Source organism: Saccostrea cucullata, unplaced genomic scaffold (assembly GCF_032062105.1).
Source record: "Saccostrea cucullata isolate Sc308-1 unplaced genomic scaffold, CSIRO_AGI_Scuc_v1 ctg76, whole genome shotgun sequence".
Taxonomy (NCBI): domain Eukaryota; kingdom Metazoa; phylum Mollusca; class Bivalvia; order Ostreida; family Ostreidae; genus Saccostrea; species Saccostrea cuccullata.
Genome location: NW_026930419.1, coordinates 49,470 through 63,866, shown reverse-complemented (window position 1 = coordinate 63,866; position 14,397 = coordinate 49,470). Strand labels below are relative to the sequence as shown.

The 14,397-nt window shown below is 32.2% G+C and overlaps 1 protein-coding gene across 1 annotated transcript in view; it reads left to right on the top strand.

Annotated features, from left to right (window-relative positions):
• LOC134228503 (uncharacterized) overlaps positions 1-14,397 on the top strand; it is a 56,600-nt gene that overhangs the window by 24,810 nt on the left and 17,393 nt on the right. Inside the window, exons 7-8 of the mRNA XM_062710154.1 lie at positions 7,467-7,583; positions 11,199-11,315. Of these exons, the coding sequence (XP_062566138.1) occupies positions 7,467-7,583; positions 11,199-11,315 (234 nt within the window). The remainder of the gene's footprint in view (positions 1-7,466; positions 7,584-11,198; positions 11,316-14,397) is intronic.

Genomic DNA, 14,397 nt, shown 5'->3' with positions numbered 1-14,397 from the left:
AGACTTTAAGTAAAATATCGGATTGAATTGTTGTAAAACTCGGTTGAAAAACGATTGGATTGCTTCCCTTGCTTGAGCTCTCTAGTAAAGGAGACCGGAAAGAATGGAACAGACAACAATGGAGGAAATGCTGGAGAAAAGGGAAAACTTTTAACTCGGAGTAGTTGACAAAAACATATAATGGTATGTTAAATATGTATTTTTCATGTACATTTTTGGATAAACTTTTGATAACTTTATCTCTTTAAAGCAAGAATAAAGATAAGGATTGTACTTTCAGATTAATTTCTCTTCCTATGATGCGATATAGATATTGAGAGATGCAATGAACTTACTGCCTGTTATGTGACGCCTTATGTTTAATTCTGCAGTTGTTAGATTACTCCTTATACAATTAAAGATTGATAAATGTTAATAATGATATTTAATTAATTTATGCCTATGGTACGCCGCCTAGGATATTTGTGAATTATGTAAAGTGGTCTTGAGGGTACACTGCTGGTAACAAAATCCCTATATACACACATAAATCAATTTAACTCACCTTCTTCCCCATTTATAAATCAGAGTTTCAAAACCTAAACTATGTCATAATCTTAGTTTTTCTTAGTCTTTCATAACATCAATGGAACACACAAACTGACATAGGGTGAATTCACCCTATATCATACTCATGAATTTTTCTTCTAATCTGCCAAATGAGTTGGGAATGGTACAGTGTACATATACCAATTCAATGTGGAAAAATAGCATCAAAGTTATTTAAGTACCTTTAAGTTTTAGATGAAATATTTTACCTACTCAGTGGCGGATCCAGAAATTTTGAAAAGGAGGGGGGGCAAATGTTAATTGTTCCACTGTTTAACTGATTAAAGCTAATTATATACATTGACTAGCATAGAGAGAATTGCATACATATATAATATGGTTATGTAGTCTTCACAGAAGATAGGATGTATATACATATACAATATGTTAATCCTACTACATGTATCACTTTTTCAGTAGTAATACATAAACTTTGGTTTTTTTTTTACAGCAAAAGGTAGTTGAAGATAACATCCTGTTCCCCTAAAGAAGCCACTGGAGGAAATCTGCATGTGTCTTGTTTAGAACAATAATTTAAGTTTTCATATAATTGTTTTACCATGTTCCAAATTAATTGCCACATAGCTGTCTAAAAACCAGTCTATCCCCAGAAGTGAATGTGAAGGAATGGAATGGAGGACTATGTGTGTTATGTATTTTTTTTTAAATATGATATGGAGAGTTAATTCATGTAATGCCCAAATCACAGGTAAAACTTAAACCTGCCTGGACTCTTTGTATTGTTTATTTTTAGCTTTATGTCTGCGTAAACCAAATTTTAAACAAATAAACATTCCAAGAATATCATGTTTTTTTAAATATTAAAAAACATCTTGTATTTTGAGCTATTAGGAAATGGGACTTGCAAGTATAAGTTTTATTTTTGATTTTCCAAGTTAAAATGGGTTTTTTTTTTATTTATTAACAGGTATTTTCTTAAGCATGTTAAGGAGTAATTGTCAAGAGTTGAAGCATTATTCATACACTTAAAAGAAACCTCCTCCCTAAAAAGGAAATGAAGATTGTGCAAAGGGGACAAATTATATTTAATTTACTTTATCAAAACACAAACAAAACTAAAAATATGTTCATAAGACATGAATGCCCCGTCGAGGTTATATGAGTAATGAAGCAATGAAATTTAGTGTATGAAATTTGATCAGAATATCTTGAATAGTGATGCAGTTGAATTGCCTACTTTAGTATGTATTAGCATATTTGAAGTTTGACAGTAATTTCAGAAAAGTGAGGTCAAGGTCAAAGGAAATGCCAAGGTCAAAAAATGTTGATGCAATTGAAAAGCTCTCATCAGTATGTATTTCAGCATATGAAGTTAAAAAAAATATTAATATGAATGGTTTCTTTTAAACTGATTTAAACACAATTTGATAAAAGTGAGGTCAAGGTCAAATGAAAAGACAAGGTCAAAAATGTTGATGCAGTTGAATTGGTTACATTTGTATGTATCAGCATAGGAAGTTTGATAACAATATCTTGGATGGTTTCTTTGAAACTGAGCTTTGAACTGAGCTAAACTCAAAATGTGACGAAGGAAGGACGGAAGATGGACGTGTCAAACGCTATATGCCCCGGCTATATTCATGGCAGGGCATAAATTGAGGGGGAGGGTTGTCGCGTGAACATGTTTTTACACAATGTGGTCAAATTAATTTTTGTTAAATAATTTTTAGTCTAAATAAACATTAACTGTAGTTCAGTCTGACATGAATGACATACTAGTAAGAAAAGCTAGGGGGAACATAAAATAGATTTTTCATTGCATTTTCCTGTAAGTGCTTTCAGTACATGAAGAATTGTTTTAAATGAGAAACTTTTAAAGGCGAATCATAACTGTTCTTAATGGGCTTTTCTATACTGCAGGGCAGAAAAATCTTGGGAAACATCAAGGGTATTTTAATCATTATTGATGTTGAAGCATCAAAATATTTAATGTTGATTAAAGGTTGATCATGATGAGTTACTTTGCAGTTTGCACATGTTTCAAATACTTGGTATATGTATTTCAACAACTGATCTTGCCGCTTTGGTCAATGTCAACAGTAGAACATGAATTTCTCTTCTTGAATTGTCAAACAGTTTACAAACACTATGTATCAATGTATGAAATATTTGAAGCAGGGTTCAAAATATCAAGAACCATGTAGATTTAGTTAAGAAATTATTAGACAAAGAATAATTTGACCTTGAGGTCAGAGGTCAAGGGGGGTAGTGGTGACTTCTATTGCCTAAAATCTTTCACTTATCATACCCATTTCACACATATTCGCGTTTACCAGGGGGGTCTGCGTTTTCCAAAGGGGGTCCAATGGTAACTATTTTGTTGTCTTAGTATATACATTTTTTAACCCCGAAAATTCCAGGGGGGGGGGGGGGGTTCCTGACCCCCCCGACCCCCCCTCCAGATCCGCGCATGACTTAATATATTTAAGATTTAATTTGTTCAGCTACTGTATACATGCAACCTTTATTGGTCATTTTCAAATTGATCAAAATGCCTCTTATTATACCCCCCGCAAACGACGTTTGGGGGGTATATAGGAATCACCTTGTCCGTCTGTCTGTCTGTTCGTCTGTCTGTCTGTCCGTCTGTCCGTCCGTCCGTCTGTCTGTGCATTCGTGTCTGGTCCATATCTTTCTTACAGAGGGACATTAGAATCTACTACTCCACACTAAGATTGCTCATGACCTAAGGGTGTGTCATGACCTTGACCCAAGGTCATTTGGGAAAGTTCAAGGTCACTGGAAGAAAAATTTCAAAATTCCTGTCCGGTCCATATCTTTTTTATGGATAAACTTGGTAGGTTCTCATTTCATGCAAAGATTGCCCATGACCCAGGCGTATGTCATGACCATGACCCAGGTCATTTTGGGAAGTTCAAGGTCACTGGTAGAAAAATTTCATAATTCATGTCCTGTCCATATCTTTCCTATGGACAAACTTGATAGGTTCTTATTTCACACAAAGATTGCCCATGACCCAAGGGTGTGTCATGACCTTGACCCAAGGTCATTTGGGGAGTTCAAGGTCACTGGTAGAAAAATTTCATAATTCGTGTCCAGTCCATATCTTTCTTATGGATAAACTTGGTAGGTTCTCATTTCACTGAAAGATTGCCCATGACCCAAGGGGTTGTCATGACCTTGACCCAAGGTTATTTTGGGAAGTTCAAGGTCACTGGAATAAAAATTTCATAATTTGTTTTTGATACATATCTTTATTATGGAAAAACTTACCTCTGAAAAACCCAGCGGGGGGTATTTTGTCCTGTTTGGACAGTTCTAGTTTAGAATTATGACATAAAGTTCACATTTCCCTGCCATTTTTGCATATTTTGTATAAAACTGCTTATTTTCAAGCAGTTTTTCATCAGAAAATATAGAGTGCAGACTAGAACAAACTTTATTCTTTTACCAAAGATGTATCTATCCAATTATAATTAGTGACAGAAAAATTATATATGTTCTACACTGCACTCTGTTTCCCATAAGACAAAACATCAAGAAAAGGCATATTTTTGCCTTTTTTGGTTAGATAACAAAAAAGCATTATTTCTCATGTCATTTACAGCCAATGAGTGCATATAAATATGAAATATATTTGGAAATATTTCTAATATATCCTCTTCTTCAAATTAAATATCAATCAAACATATTTCAATATCATTTTAAAATGTTGAGTTTTAGGGGGCCAAAATTGGGTCTTATCATATATAGTCCTTTATAATTTAGCATTGAAGTCAAAGGTCAAGGTGAAAAGAAGGAAATGTTTCTAATATATACTCATCTCCGAATTAAATATCAATTAAACATATCTTAATATCATTTTAAAATGTTGATTTTTAGGGGGGGCAAAATTGGCTCTTATCATGTATAATCCTTTAAAATTTGACATTGAAGTCAAAGGTCAAGGTGAAAAGAAGGAAATATTTCTAATATATCCTCATCTTCAAATTAAATATCAATTAAACATATCTTTATATCATTCTAAAATGTTGATTTTTAGGGGGGCAAAATTGGCTCTTATCATGTATAGTCCTTTATAATTTGGTATTGAAGTCAAAGGTCAAGGTGAAAAGAAGGTTATGGTATTTTATGACTTATTTTCATTCCAGATGCACCAATCTGTTACATTTGACATTGTTTCTTATAGGATAAATGACTTAAAATACCATGAACTATCTGCAGGAAATCATCTTTAAATGCCTAAATTTGCATATCTTTGAATCTCCATGGCAACATTGTTTTTGATTGTCTACCCAATTTTATTTTTTTAATTCTTTAATTAACCCAACCCTAACAAAATCACACTAAAGAGTTTATAAGTAGTTGCACAGCATTTTTTAAAAAGCCTTTCAAAAAATGGTGCAAATTCAACTATTTTTTTGTTCAAACCATATCTCTTCTTCCCATCACCATAGCAACGTACCGAAAAAATGTAATCATATTTAGATGGTCACCAAAGAACTTAGAATTAAGTCCTCTTTAAGGCATAAGTAATTGCAAACAATCTTTTTACAACATCTATGTGCATATACACTCTTTTTATGGCAATATTTGCCTGTTTTGAAAGTAAAAAATCTATTTTGGTAACTAAGGAAATGTTTTTCCTTGGATACGAGAGTTTCGTTATGGTTAAAATCAGTATTTTTGTACTTTTTTGTTTAATTGTGATGGAAGTAATCCATAAACACTGATTTCAAGAAAATTAAAATTTTTGACTTTCCATTCAAAGCTCAATGCTTACTGGCATGGCCTCTTAATAAGGACGCCAGGCTGCACTGGCATACTCAACTATTGGTTTTACTATTAATCTTCTTGTGTGTAATACAGATAAATTAGAAAAGTAATGGATAAAAATTTTGCTATAATTATATAATCTATAGACTTCAACGGGACTTACTTAAAGTATTTCGCCACGACCTGTAAGTCCCCCTTAATGGTAGCTTAAAGGTTGTCTAAAAGCAACCATAAAGGATCTGTAAGCCACCATTAAGCTACATTTAAGCACCCATTAAGGACTCTGAGATATCTTAATGGAAACTAAATGGCGGTGGGAATGTTACTTAAAGGTGCTTAATGGTGACTAAAAGACAACCATTAAACCACCAATAAGGACCTATAAGCCACTATTAAACCAGGCTTAAAGGGTGTGCTTTATCTTGTGAGTAACATTGCAATGAAAATATATTGGATGACATTGCAGAGAAATTTCAAAAAAACTTAATTATAAATATGTTCCGGTTTACCAAAAATATCAATAACAAAGCTTATTTAGTGTTTATTGTAAAGCGCCAGTTCACGAACCTCTTGATAATCCTCGTACTTAAATATTTGTAAGAAAGAGAGTTTCTTTTTTCAGGATAACAAATACAACTTATAAATAATACTTAAGAATTCAAGGTCAAAATTAAATGATGCAGAAATCCACGGATAAAATTAATATGGCTTACTCGAAGGGAAAATAAACTACGAAAAAAAATGCTTTTATATTTTGGTGTATTTTTGCACACTGTGTACACAAGGTTAGAGGAATGGTAAGATACGTGGCTTTAAAAGTATTCTTATTACTAAGTTGGAAGTTGAATGCAAATACCCACAATGAGTTTAATGAAATATGATATACATATAAGGTACTCAAATCCTCTGTCAGGAAAGATAAGTCTTCAATTTATTATTTATTTTAAATACTGTAGACTGGGAAATTTAAGCCCCTTTCACCCTAGTCTAGCTGGCGTGCGCGAATTTAAATCGGCGAAAGGGCGAAAATAACACGGGGCGAAAATAACCATGTATACAGTACTCTCAAAATGAAGGTTGAAAATTAAAACTTTTCATTCAACAATTTTCATGTCATAACTCTCAGTGTGTTTCAAAGTTCTTTGAAGTTCTAAGAAAGAAATTAAAAGACTTTTTCCCCTATAAAAGCTTTATTAAACTGCATATTTACATAGAGACAATGTTCTTTTCATCTAACCATAAAATAAATACACTGTACCGATGTTTGTTAAGAAAATGCATAGTAAATGTTTAATTCACATTTTCTGAAAATTAATACGAAATTTACTTATATTAACTATAAATGTAATAAGCTTTAACGATGAAGATTGAAAAATGATCATGGGTACTTGTATTTACACATTACTTCAGAATTCAGAGAAATTTTTGTAAGCATTTTTAATTAGTCAAATGCATGATGTTCAAAACCTGAGGATCAGAGTACCTTTAACATAATTTTACTAATATTGGAGAGGGAAAGATTGAACTTCATATATTTCCATTCCTAATTTTTTTTTCTCTGCGATAACTCTTTGAAAGTTGTCGGAATTTATTTCTTGATAATTCTGCCGAAATGTAATTTAGGCAGGTCGATAGGTCAGCAGCTAAGGAGGCCTAATACGCATGCAAATCTCGTGCGCATCTGTCTCTGTGTCTGACGCTAAGGAGGCCAAATATGCATGTAAATCTCGTGCGGCTGCCTTTGTGTTTGACGTCAGTGTGCGAGGACTATTGAAATTGGCATGGAAGTCCTCGTGTATTTTAAATCTATTAGTCTATATTTTTAATGTCTAATTTTACAATTTTATTTCATAATGAAATGGAAATATAAGGAATCACTGTCTAGTTTTGAGAGTATGCCAGGGACATCAACAATAGTGGGAAACATGGGATAATTTTAGCATAACGAGCTTCGCCCGTTATGCAAATTATCCCATGTTTCCCACTATTGTTGATGCCCTGGCATACTCTCAAAACTAGACAGTGATTCCTTAAATATACTCAAGACGTATTTATTGAAGAAAAAAAGTTATTATATATTATAAACTGTGTATGATGACATAATTTTAATTTGAATTCAGGAAAAGGTAAAGAAACAGACATAAAAGCCTATAAGGATATGGAAGAAATGGAATTTTTAGGTTCGGAGACGGAGCATAACGTTAAAATGGCTGCTTTCAAAAGTGAAACAGAAGATAGTAAGCATCGTTTCTTATGCTGATTTTAGTAGTTGCACCTGATCTTGAAGCTTATATGACTTTTCCTGATTACGATTTGTTTGAAATTTTTCTAACTGTCCTTCTATTTGCCTGTCCGTCCGTCTGTAAACAATTCAATATACAAATTTAGATTTTTCGAGAAGAAAGAATTTTTATATGACGTTTATTTTGTCAGTTCAATTGATTTGAACTATAATATAGATCTAATCGGTATCCGATGGATATCAAATAGAGCTTTTTGGAACTGTCACTGTCAAATTTCCTCTGATTTACAGGATGATTCATTTTATCAAATGAAATGAGGACTATTTGTCAGGTTTACTTTAACTCACATACATGTAGCTACATAAAAATTCAAAACAAAAATGGGGGTCCGTCTTTTACCATACGGTGCATTTCATGCATGTACGACCCTTTTAAGAAGTTTTCTTTTAAGACATTTTCTTTTAACATTTTTTTATCAAAATGAATTTTTGGATCAACCACCGTCTTTTTTATCTTAATAAGTCACATTTAAAATTTTGACAAGAAGAGTTTTAAATTACTTTACATAGTAGTGAATAATTTAACCTTTCGGTACTCAAATGTTATTTTTCTGGTGTCAAAAATTCAAAAAGCGATAAAATCATTCAAAAGAAATTGCATGTTTTAATAAGAAGAGTGGTGAAACTTATCATATATTCAGAAAATAACTTAAAATGTGGGCGTTTTTTTATAGGTGAAGGATATGGAGATAACGTACAGTATTTCAATCTCAAAGTCCATAAAACAATACAAAATAAGAGCAGAGCAAACATGTACCTCAGAAACATCAGAGGTGAGATCATGTGCCATGGAGGAGTGAGCATCCCTTGCCAACCGGTCACACCCGCCGTGTGCTCCTTTTCATGATCAGGCAATAACGGAGGGAAAATCCGTCGTCAATTCAGTGTATTAATAATGGACTAACAATTTTTTTGTTTTTCTTCATTGGTAACTAACCTGTTTCTATTATTGATGATTACCAGGGGTTGCATGTAGCAGAACGTTGGTGAACAGGCACTAAAACATAATACCTTCAATGTAGTTACATATTTCCTATTTCATGTTTTGCAGGTTTTATATTTTCATTATTATATAAAAAATATTTTCATTCACTATTTTCGTCTATAGTAGTCGGTACAACCTCAAAATATGACAACTTCCGATTTTAGCGTGTAAGGTATAAATTAACAAGACCGAGTCTAATTATTCCTACCCTAGACAATTTGAAAATTTTCGTTATTTAATTCAAATTGTTATATTTATTGTTTTCATATAAAAAAAAATCGAATGTTTACCACCAAATTTTTTAGGGGACCATTTCGAAAGTTTTACTATTTGAGGAAATGTGAATTCCTAGGAAAAGCGCCAAATTATACCCTTTTTCATTTGTTTTGTATTTCTGCCATAGAGATTTTTTCTTGAGTGGCACTTAGTTTTGTTAGCACCTTTAACTTTTAATAAGGATTCCAGGCTGCACTGGCATACTCAACTATTGGTTTTACTATTGATCTTCTTGTGTGTAATACAGATAAATTAGAAAAGTAATGGATAAAAATTTTGCTATAATTATATATTCTATAGACTTGGGACTTACTTAAAGCATTCCGCCACGACCTGTAAGTCCCCCTTAATAGTAGCTTAATGGTTGTCTAAAACCTACCATAACGGACCTGTAAGCCACAATTGAGCTACCATTAAGCTACATTTAAGCACCCATTAAGGACTTTGAGATAGCTTAATGGAAACTAAATGGCGGTGAAAATGTTACTTAAAGGTGCTTAATGGTGACTAAAAGACAACCATTAAACCACCATTAAGGACCTATAAGCCACTATAAAACCAGGCTTAAAGGGTGTGCTTTATCTTGTGAGTAACATTGCAATGAAAATATATTGGATGACATTGCAGAGAAATTTCAAAATAACTTAATTATAAATATGTTCCGGTTTACAAAAAATATCAATAACAAAGCTTATTTAGTGTTTATTGTAAAGCGCCAGTTCACGAACCTTTTGATAATCCTCGTATTTAAATATTTGTAAGAAAGAGAGTTTCTTTTTTCAGGATAACAAATACAACTTATAAATAAGACTTAAGAATTCAAGGTCAAAATTAAATGATGCAGAAATCCAAGAATAAAATTAATCTGGCTTACTCGAAAGGAAAATTAACTTCGAAAAACAATGCTTTTATATTTTGGAGTATTTTTGCACACTGTGTACACAAGGTTAGAGGAATGGTAAGATACGTGGCTTTAAAAGTATTCTTATTACTAAGTTGGAAGTTGAATGCAAATACCCACAATGAGTTTAATGAAATATGATATACATATAAGGTACTCAAATCCTCTGTCAGGAAAGATAAGTCTTCAATTTTTTATTTATTTTAAATACTGTAGACTGGGAAATTTAAGCCCCTTTCACCCTAGTCTAGCTGGCGTGCGCGAATTTAAATCGGCGAAAGGGCGAAAATAACACGGGGCGAAAATAACCATGTATACAGTACTCTCAAAATGAAGGTTGAAAATTAAAACTTTTCATTCAACAATTTTCATGTCATAACTCTCAGTGTGTTTCAAAGTTCTTTGAAGTTCTAAGAAAGAAATTAAAAGACTTTTTCCCCTATAAAAGCTTTATTAAACTGCATATTTACATAGAGACAATGTTTTTTTCATCTAACCATAAAATAAATACACTGTACCGATGTTTGTTAAGAAATGCATAGTAAATGTTTAATTCACATTTTCTGAAAATTAATACGAAATTTACTTATATTAACTATAAAATATAATAAGCTTTAACGATGAAGATTGAAAAATGATCATGGGTCCTTGTATTAACACATTACTTCAGAATTCAGAGAAATTTTTGTAAGCATTTTTAATTAGTCAAATGCATGATGTTCAAAACCTGAGGATCAGAGTACCTTTAACATAATTTTACTAATATTGGAGAGGGAAAGATTGAACTTCATATATTTCCATTCCTAATTTTTTTTTCTCTGCGATAATTCTTTGAAAGTTGTCGAAATTTATTTCTTGATAATTCTGCCGAAATGTAAATTAGGCAGGTCGATAGGTCAGCAGCTAAGGAGGCCTAATACGCATGCAAATCTCGTGCGCATCTGTCTCTGTGTCTGACGCTAAGGAGGCCAAATATGCATGTAAATCTCGTGCGGCTGCCTTTGTGTTTGACGTCAGTGTGCGAGGACTATTCAAATTGGTATGGAAGTCCTCGTGTAATTTAAATCTATTAGTCTACATTTTTAAAGTCTAACTCTACAATTTTATTTCATAATGAAATGGAAATATAAGGAATCACTGTCTAGTTTTGAGAGTATGCCAGGGACATCAACAATAGTGGGAAACATGGGATAATTTTAGCATAACGAGCTTCGCCCGTTATGCAAATTATCCCATGTTTCCCACTATTGTTGATGCCCTGGCATACTCTCAAAACTAGACAGTGATTCCTTAAATATACTCAAGACGTATTTATTGAAGAAAAAAAGTTATTATATATTATAATATTATAAACTGTGTATGATGACATAATTTTAATTTGAATTCAGGAAAAGGTAAAGAAACAGACATAAAAGCCTATAAGGATATGGAAGAAATGGAATTTTTAGGTTCGGAGACGGAGCATAACGTTAAAATGGCTGCTTTCAAAAGTGAAACAGAAGATAGTAAGCATCGTTTCTTATGCTGATTTTAGTAGTTGCACCTGATCTTGAAGCTTATATGACTTTTCCTGATTACGATTTGTTTGAAATTTTTCTAACTGTCCTTCTATTTGCCTGTCCGTCCGTCTGTAAACAATTTAATATACAAATTTAGATTTTTCGAGAAGAAAGAATTTTTATATGACGTTTATTTTGTCAGTTCAATTGATTTGAACTATAATATAGATCTAATCGGTATCCGATGGATATCAAATAGAGCTTTTTGGAACTGTCACTGTCAAATTTCCTCTGATTTACAGGATGATTCATTTTATCAAATGAAATGAGGACTATTTGTCAGGTTTACTTTAACTCACATACATGTAGCTACATAAAAATTCAAAACAAAAATGGGGGTCCGTCTTTTACCATACGGTGCATTTCATGCATGTACGACCCTTTTAAGAAGTTTTCTTTTAAGACATTTTCTTTTAACATTTTTTTATCAAAATGAATTTTTGGATCAACCACCGTCTTTTTTATCTTAATAAGTCACATTTAAAATTTTGACAAGAAGAGTTTTAAATTACTTTACATAGTAGTGAATAATTTAACCTTTCGGTACTCAAATGTTATTTTTCTGGTGTCAAAAATTCAAAAAGCGATAAAATCATTCAAAAGAAATTGCATGTTTTAATAAGAAGAGTGGTGAAACTTATCATATATTCAGAAAATAACTTAAAATGTGGGCGTTTTTTTATAGGTGAAGGATATGGAGATAACGTACAGTATTTCAATCTCAAAGTCCATAAAACAATACAAAATAAGAGCAGAGCAAACATGTACCTCAGAAACATCAGAGGTGAGATCATGTGCCATGGAGGAGTGAGCATCCCTTGCCAACCGGTCACACCCGCCGTGTGCTCCTTTTCATGATCAGGCAATAACGGAGGGAAAATCCGTCGTCAATTCAGTGTATTAATAATGGACTAACAATTTTTTTGTTTTTCTTCATTGGTAACTAACCTGTTTCTATTATTGATGATTACCAGGGGTTGCATGTAGCAGAACGTTGGTGAACAGGCACTAAAACATAATACCTTCAATGTAGTTACATATTTCCTATTTCATGTTTTGCAGGTTTTATATTTTCATTATTATATAAAAAATATTTTCATTCACTATTTTCGTCTATAGTAGTCGGTACAACCTCAAAATATGACAACTTCCGATTTTAGCGTGTAAGATATAAATTAACAAGACCGAGTCTAATTATTCCTACCCAAGACAATTTGAAAATTTTCGTTATTTAATTCAAATTGTTATATTTATTGTTTTCATATAAAAAAAATCGAATGTTTACCACCAAATTTTTTAGGGGACCATTTCGAAAGTTTTACTATTTGAGGAAATGTGAATTCCTAGGAAAAGCGCCAAATTATACCCTTTTTCATTTGTTTTGTATTTCTGCCATAGAGATTTTTTCTTGAGTGGCACTTAGTTTTGTTAGCACCTTTAACTTTTAATAAGGATTCCAGGCTGCACTGGCATACTCAACTATTGGTTTTACTATTGATCTTCTTGTGTGTAATACAGATAAATTAGAAAAGTAATGGATAAAAATTTTGCTATAATTATATATTCTATAGACTTGGGACTTACTTAAAGCATTCCGCCACGACCTGTAAGTCCCCCTTAATAGTAGCTTAATGGTTGTCAAAAACCTACCATAACGGACCTGTAAGCCACCATTGAGCTACCATTAAGCTACATTTAAGCACCCATTAAGGACTTTGAGATAGCTTAATGGAAACTAAATGGCGGTGGAAATGTTACTTAAAGGTGCTTAATGGTGACTAAAAGACAACCATTAAACCACCATTAAGGACCTATAAGCCACTATAAAACCCGGCTTAAAGGGTGTGCTTTATCTTGTGAGTAACATTGCAATGAAAATATATTGGATGACATTGCAGAGAAATTTCAAAATAACTTAATTATAAATATGTTCCGGTTTACCAAAAATATCAATAACAAAGCTTATTTAGTGTTTATTGTAAAGCGCCAGTTCACGAACCTTTTGATAATCCTCGTACTTAAATATTTGTAAGAAAGAGAGTTTCTTTTTTCAGGATAACAAATACAACTTATAAATAAGACTTAAGAATTCAAGGTCAAAATTAAATGATGCAGAAATCCACGAATAAAATTAATCTGGCTTACTCGAAGGGAAAATTAACTTCGAAAAACAATGCTTTTATATTTTGGAGTATTTTTGCACACTGTGTACACAAGGTTAGAGGAATGGTAAGATACGTGGCTTTAAAAGTATTCTTATTACTAAGTTGGAAGTTGAATGCAAATACCCACAATGAGTTTAATGAAATATGATATACATATAAGGTACTCAAATCCTCTGTCAGGAAAGATAAGTCTTCAATTTATTATTTATTTTAAATACTGTAGACTGGGAAATTTAAGCCCCTTTCACCCTAGTCTAGCTGGCGTGCGCGAATTTAAATCGGCGAAAGGGCGAAAATAACACGGGGCGAAAATAACCATGTATACAGTACTCTCAAAATGAAGGTTGAAAATTAAAACTTTTCATTCAACAATTTTCATGTCATAACTCTCAGTGTGTTTCAAAGTTCTTTGAAGTTCTAAGAAAGAAATTAAAAGACTTTTTCCCCTATAAAAGCTTTATTAAACTGCATATTTACATAGAGACAATGTTCTTTTCATCTAACCATAAAATAAATACACTGTACCGATGTTTGATAAGAAAATGCATAGTAAATGTTTAATTCACATTTTCTGAAAATTAATACGAAATTTACTTATATTAACTATAAAATGTAATAAGCTTTAACGATGAAGATTGAAAAATGATCATGGGTACTTGTATTTACACATTACTTCAGAATTCAGAGAAATTTTTGTAAGCATTTTTAATTAGTCAAATGCATGATGTTCAAAACCTGAGGATCAGAGTACCTTTAACATAATTTTACTAATATTGGAGAGGGAAAGATTGAACTGCATATATTTCCATTCCTAATTTTTTTTCTCAGCGATAACTCTTTGAAAATTGTCGGAATTTATTTCT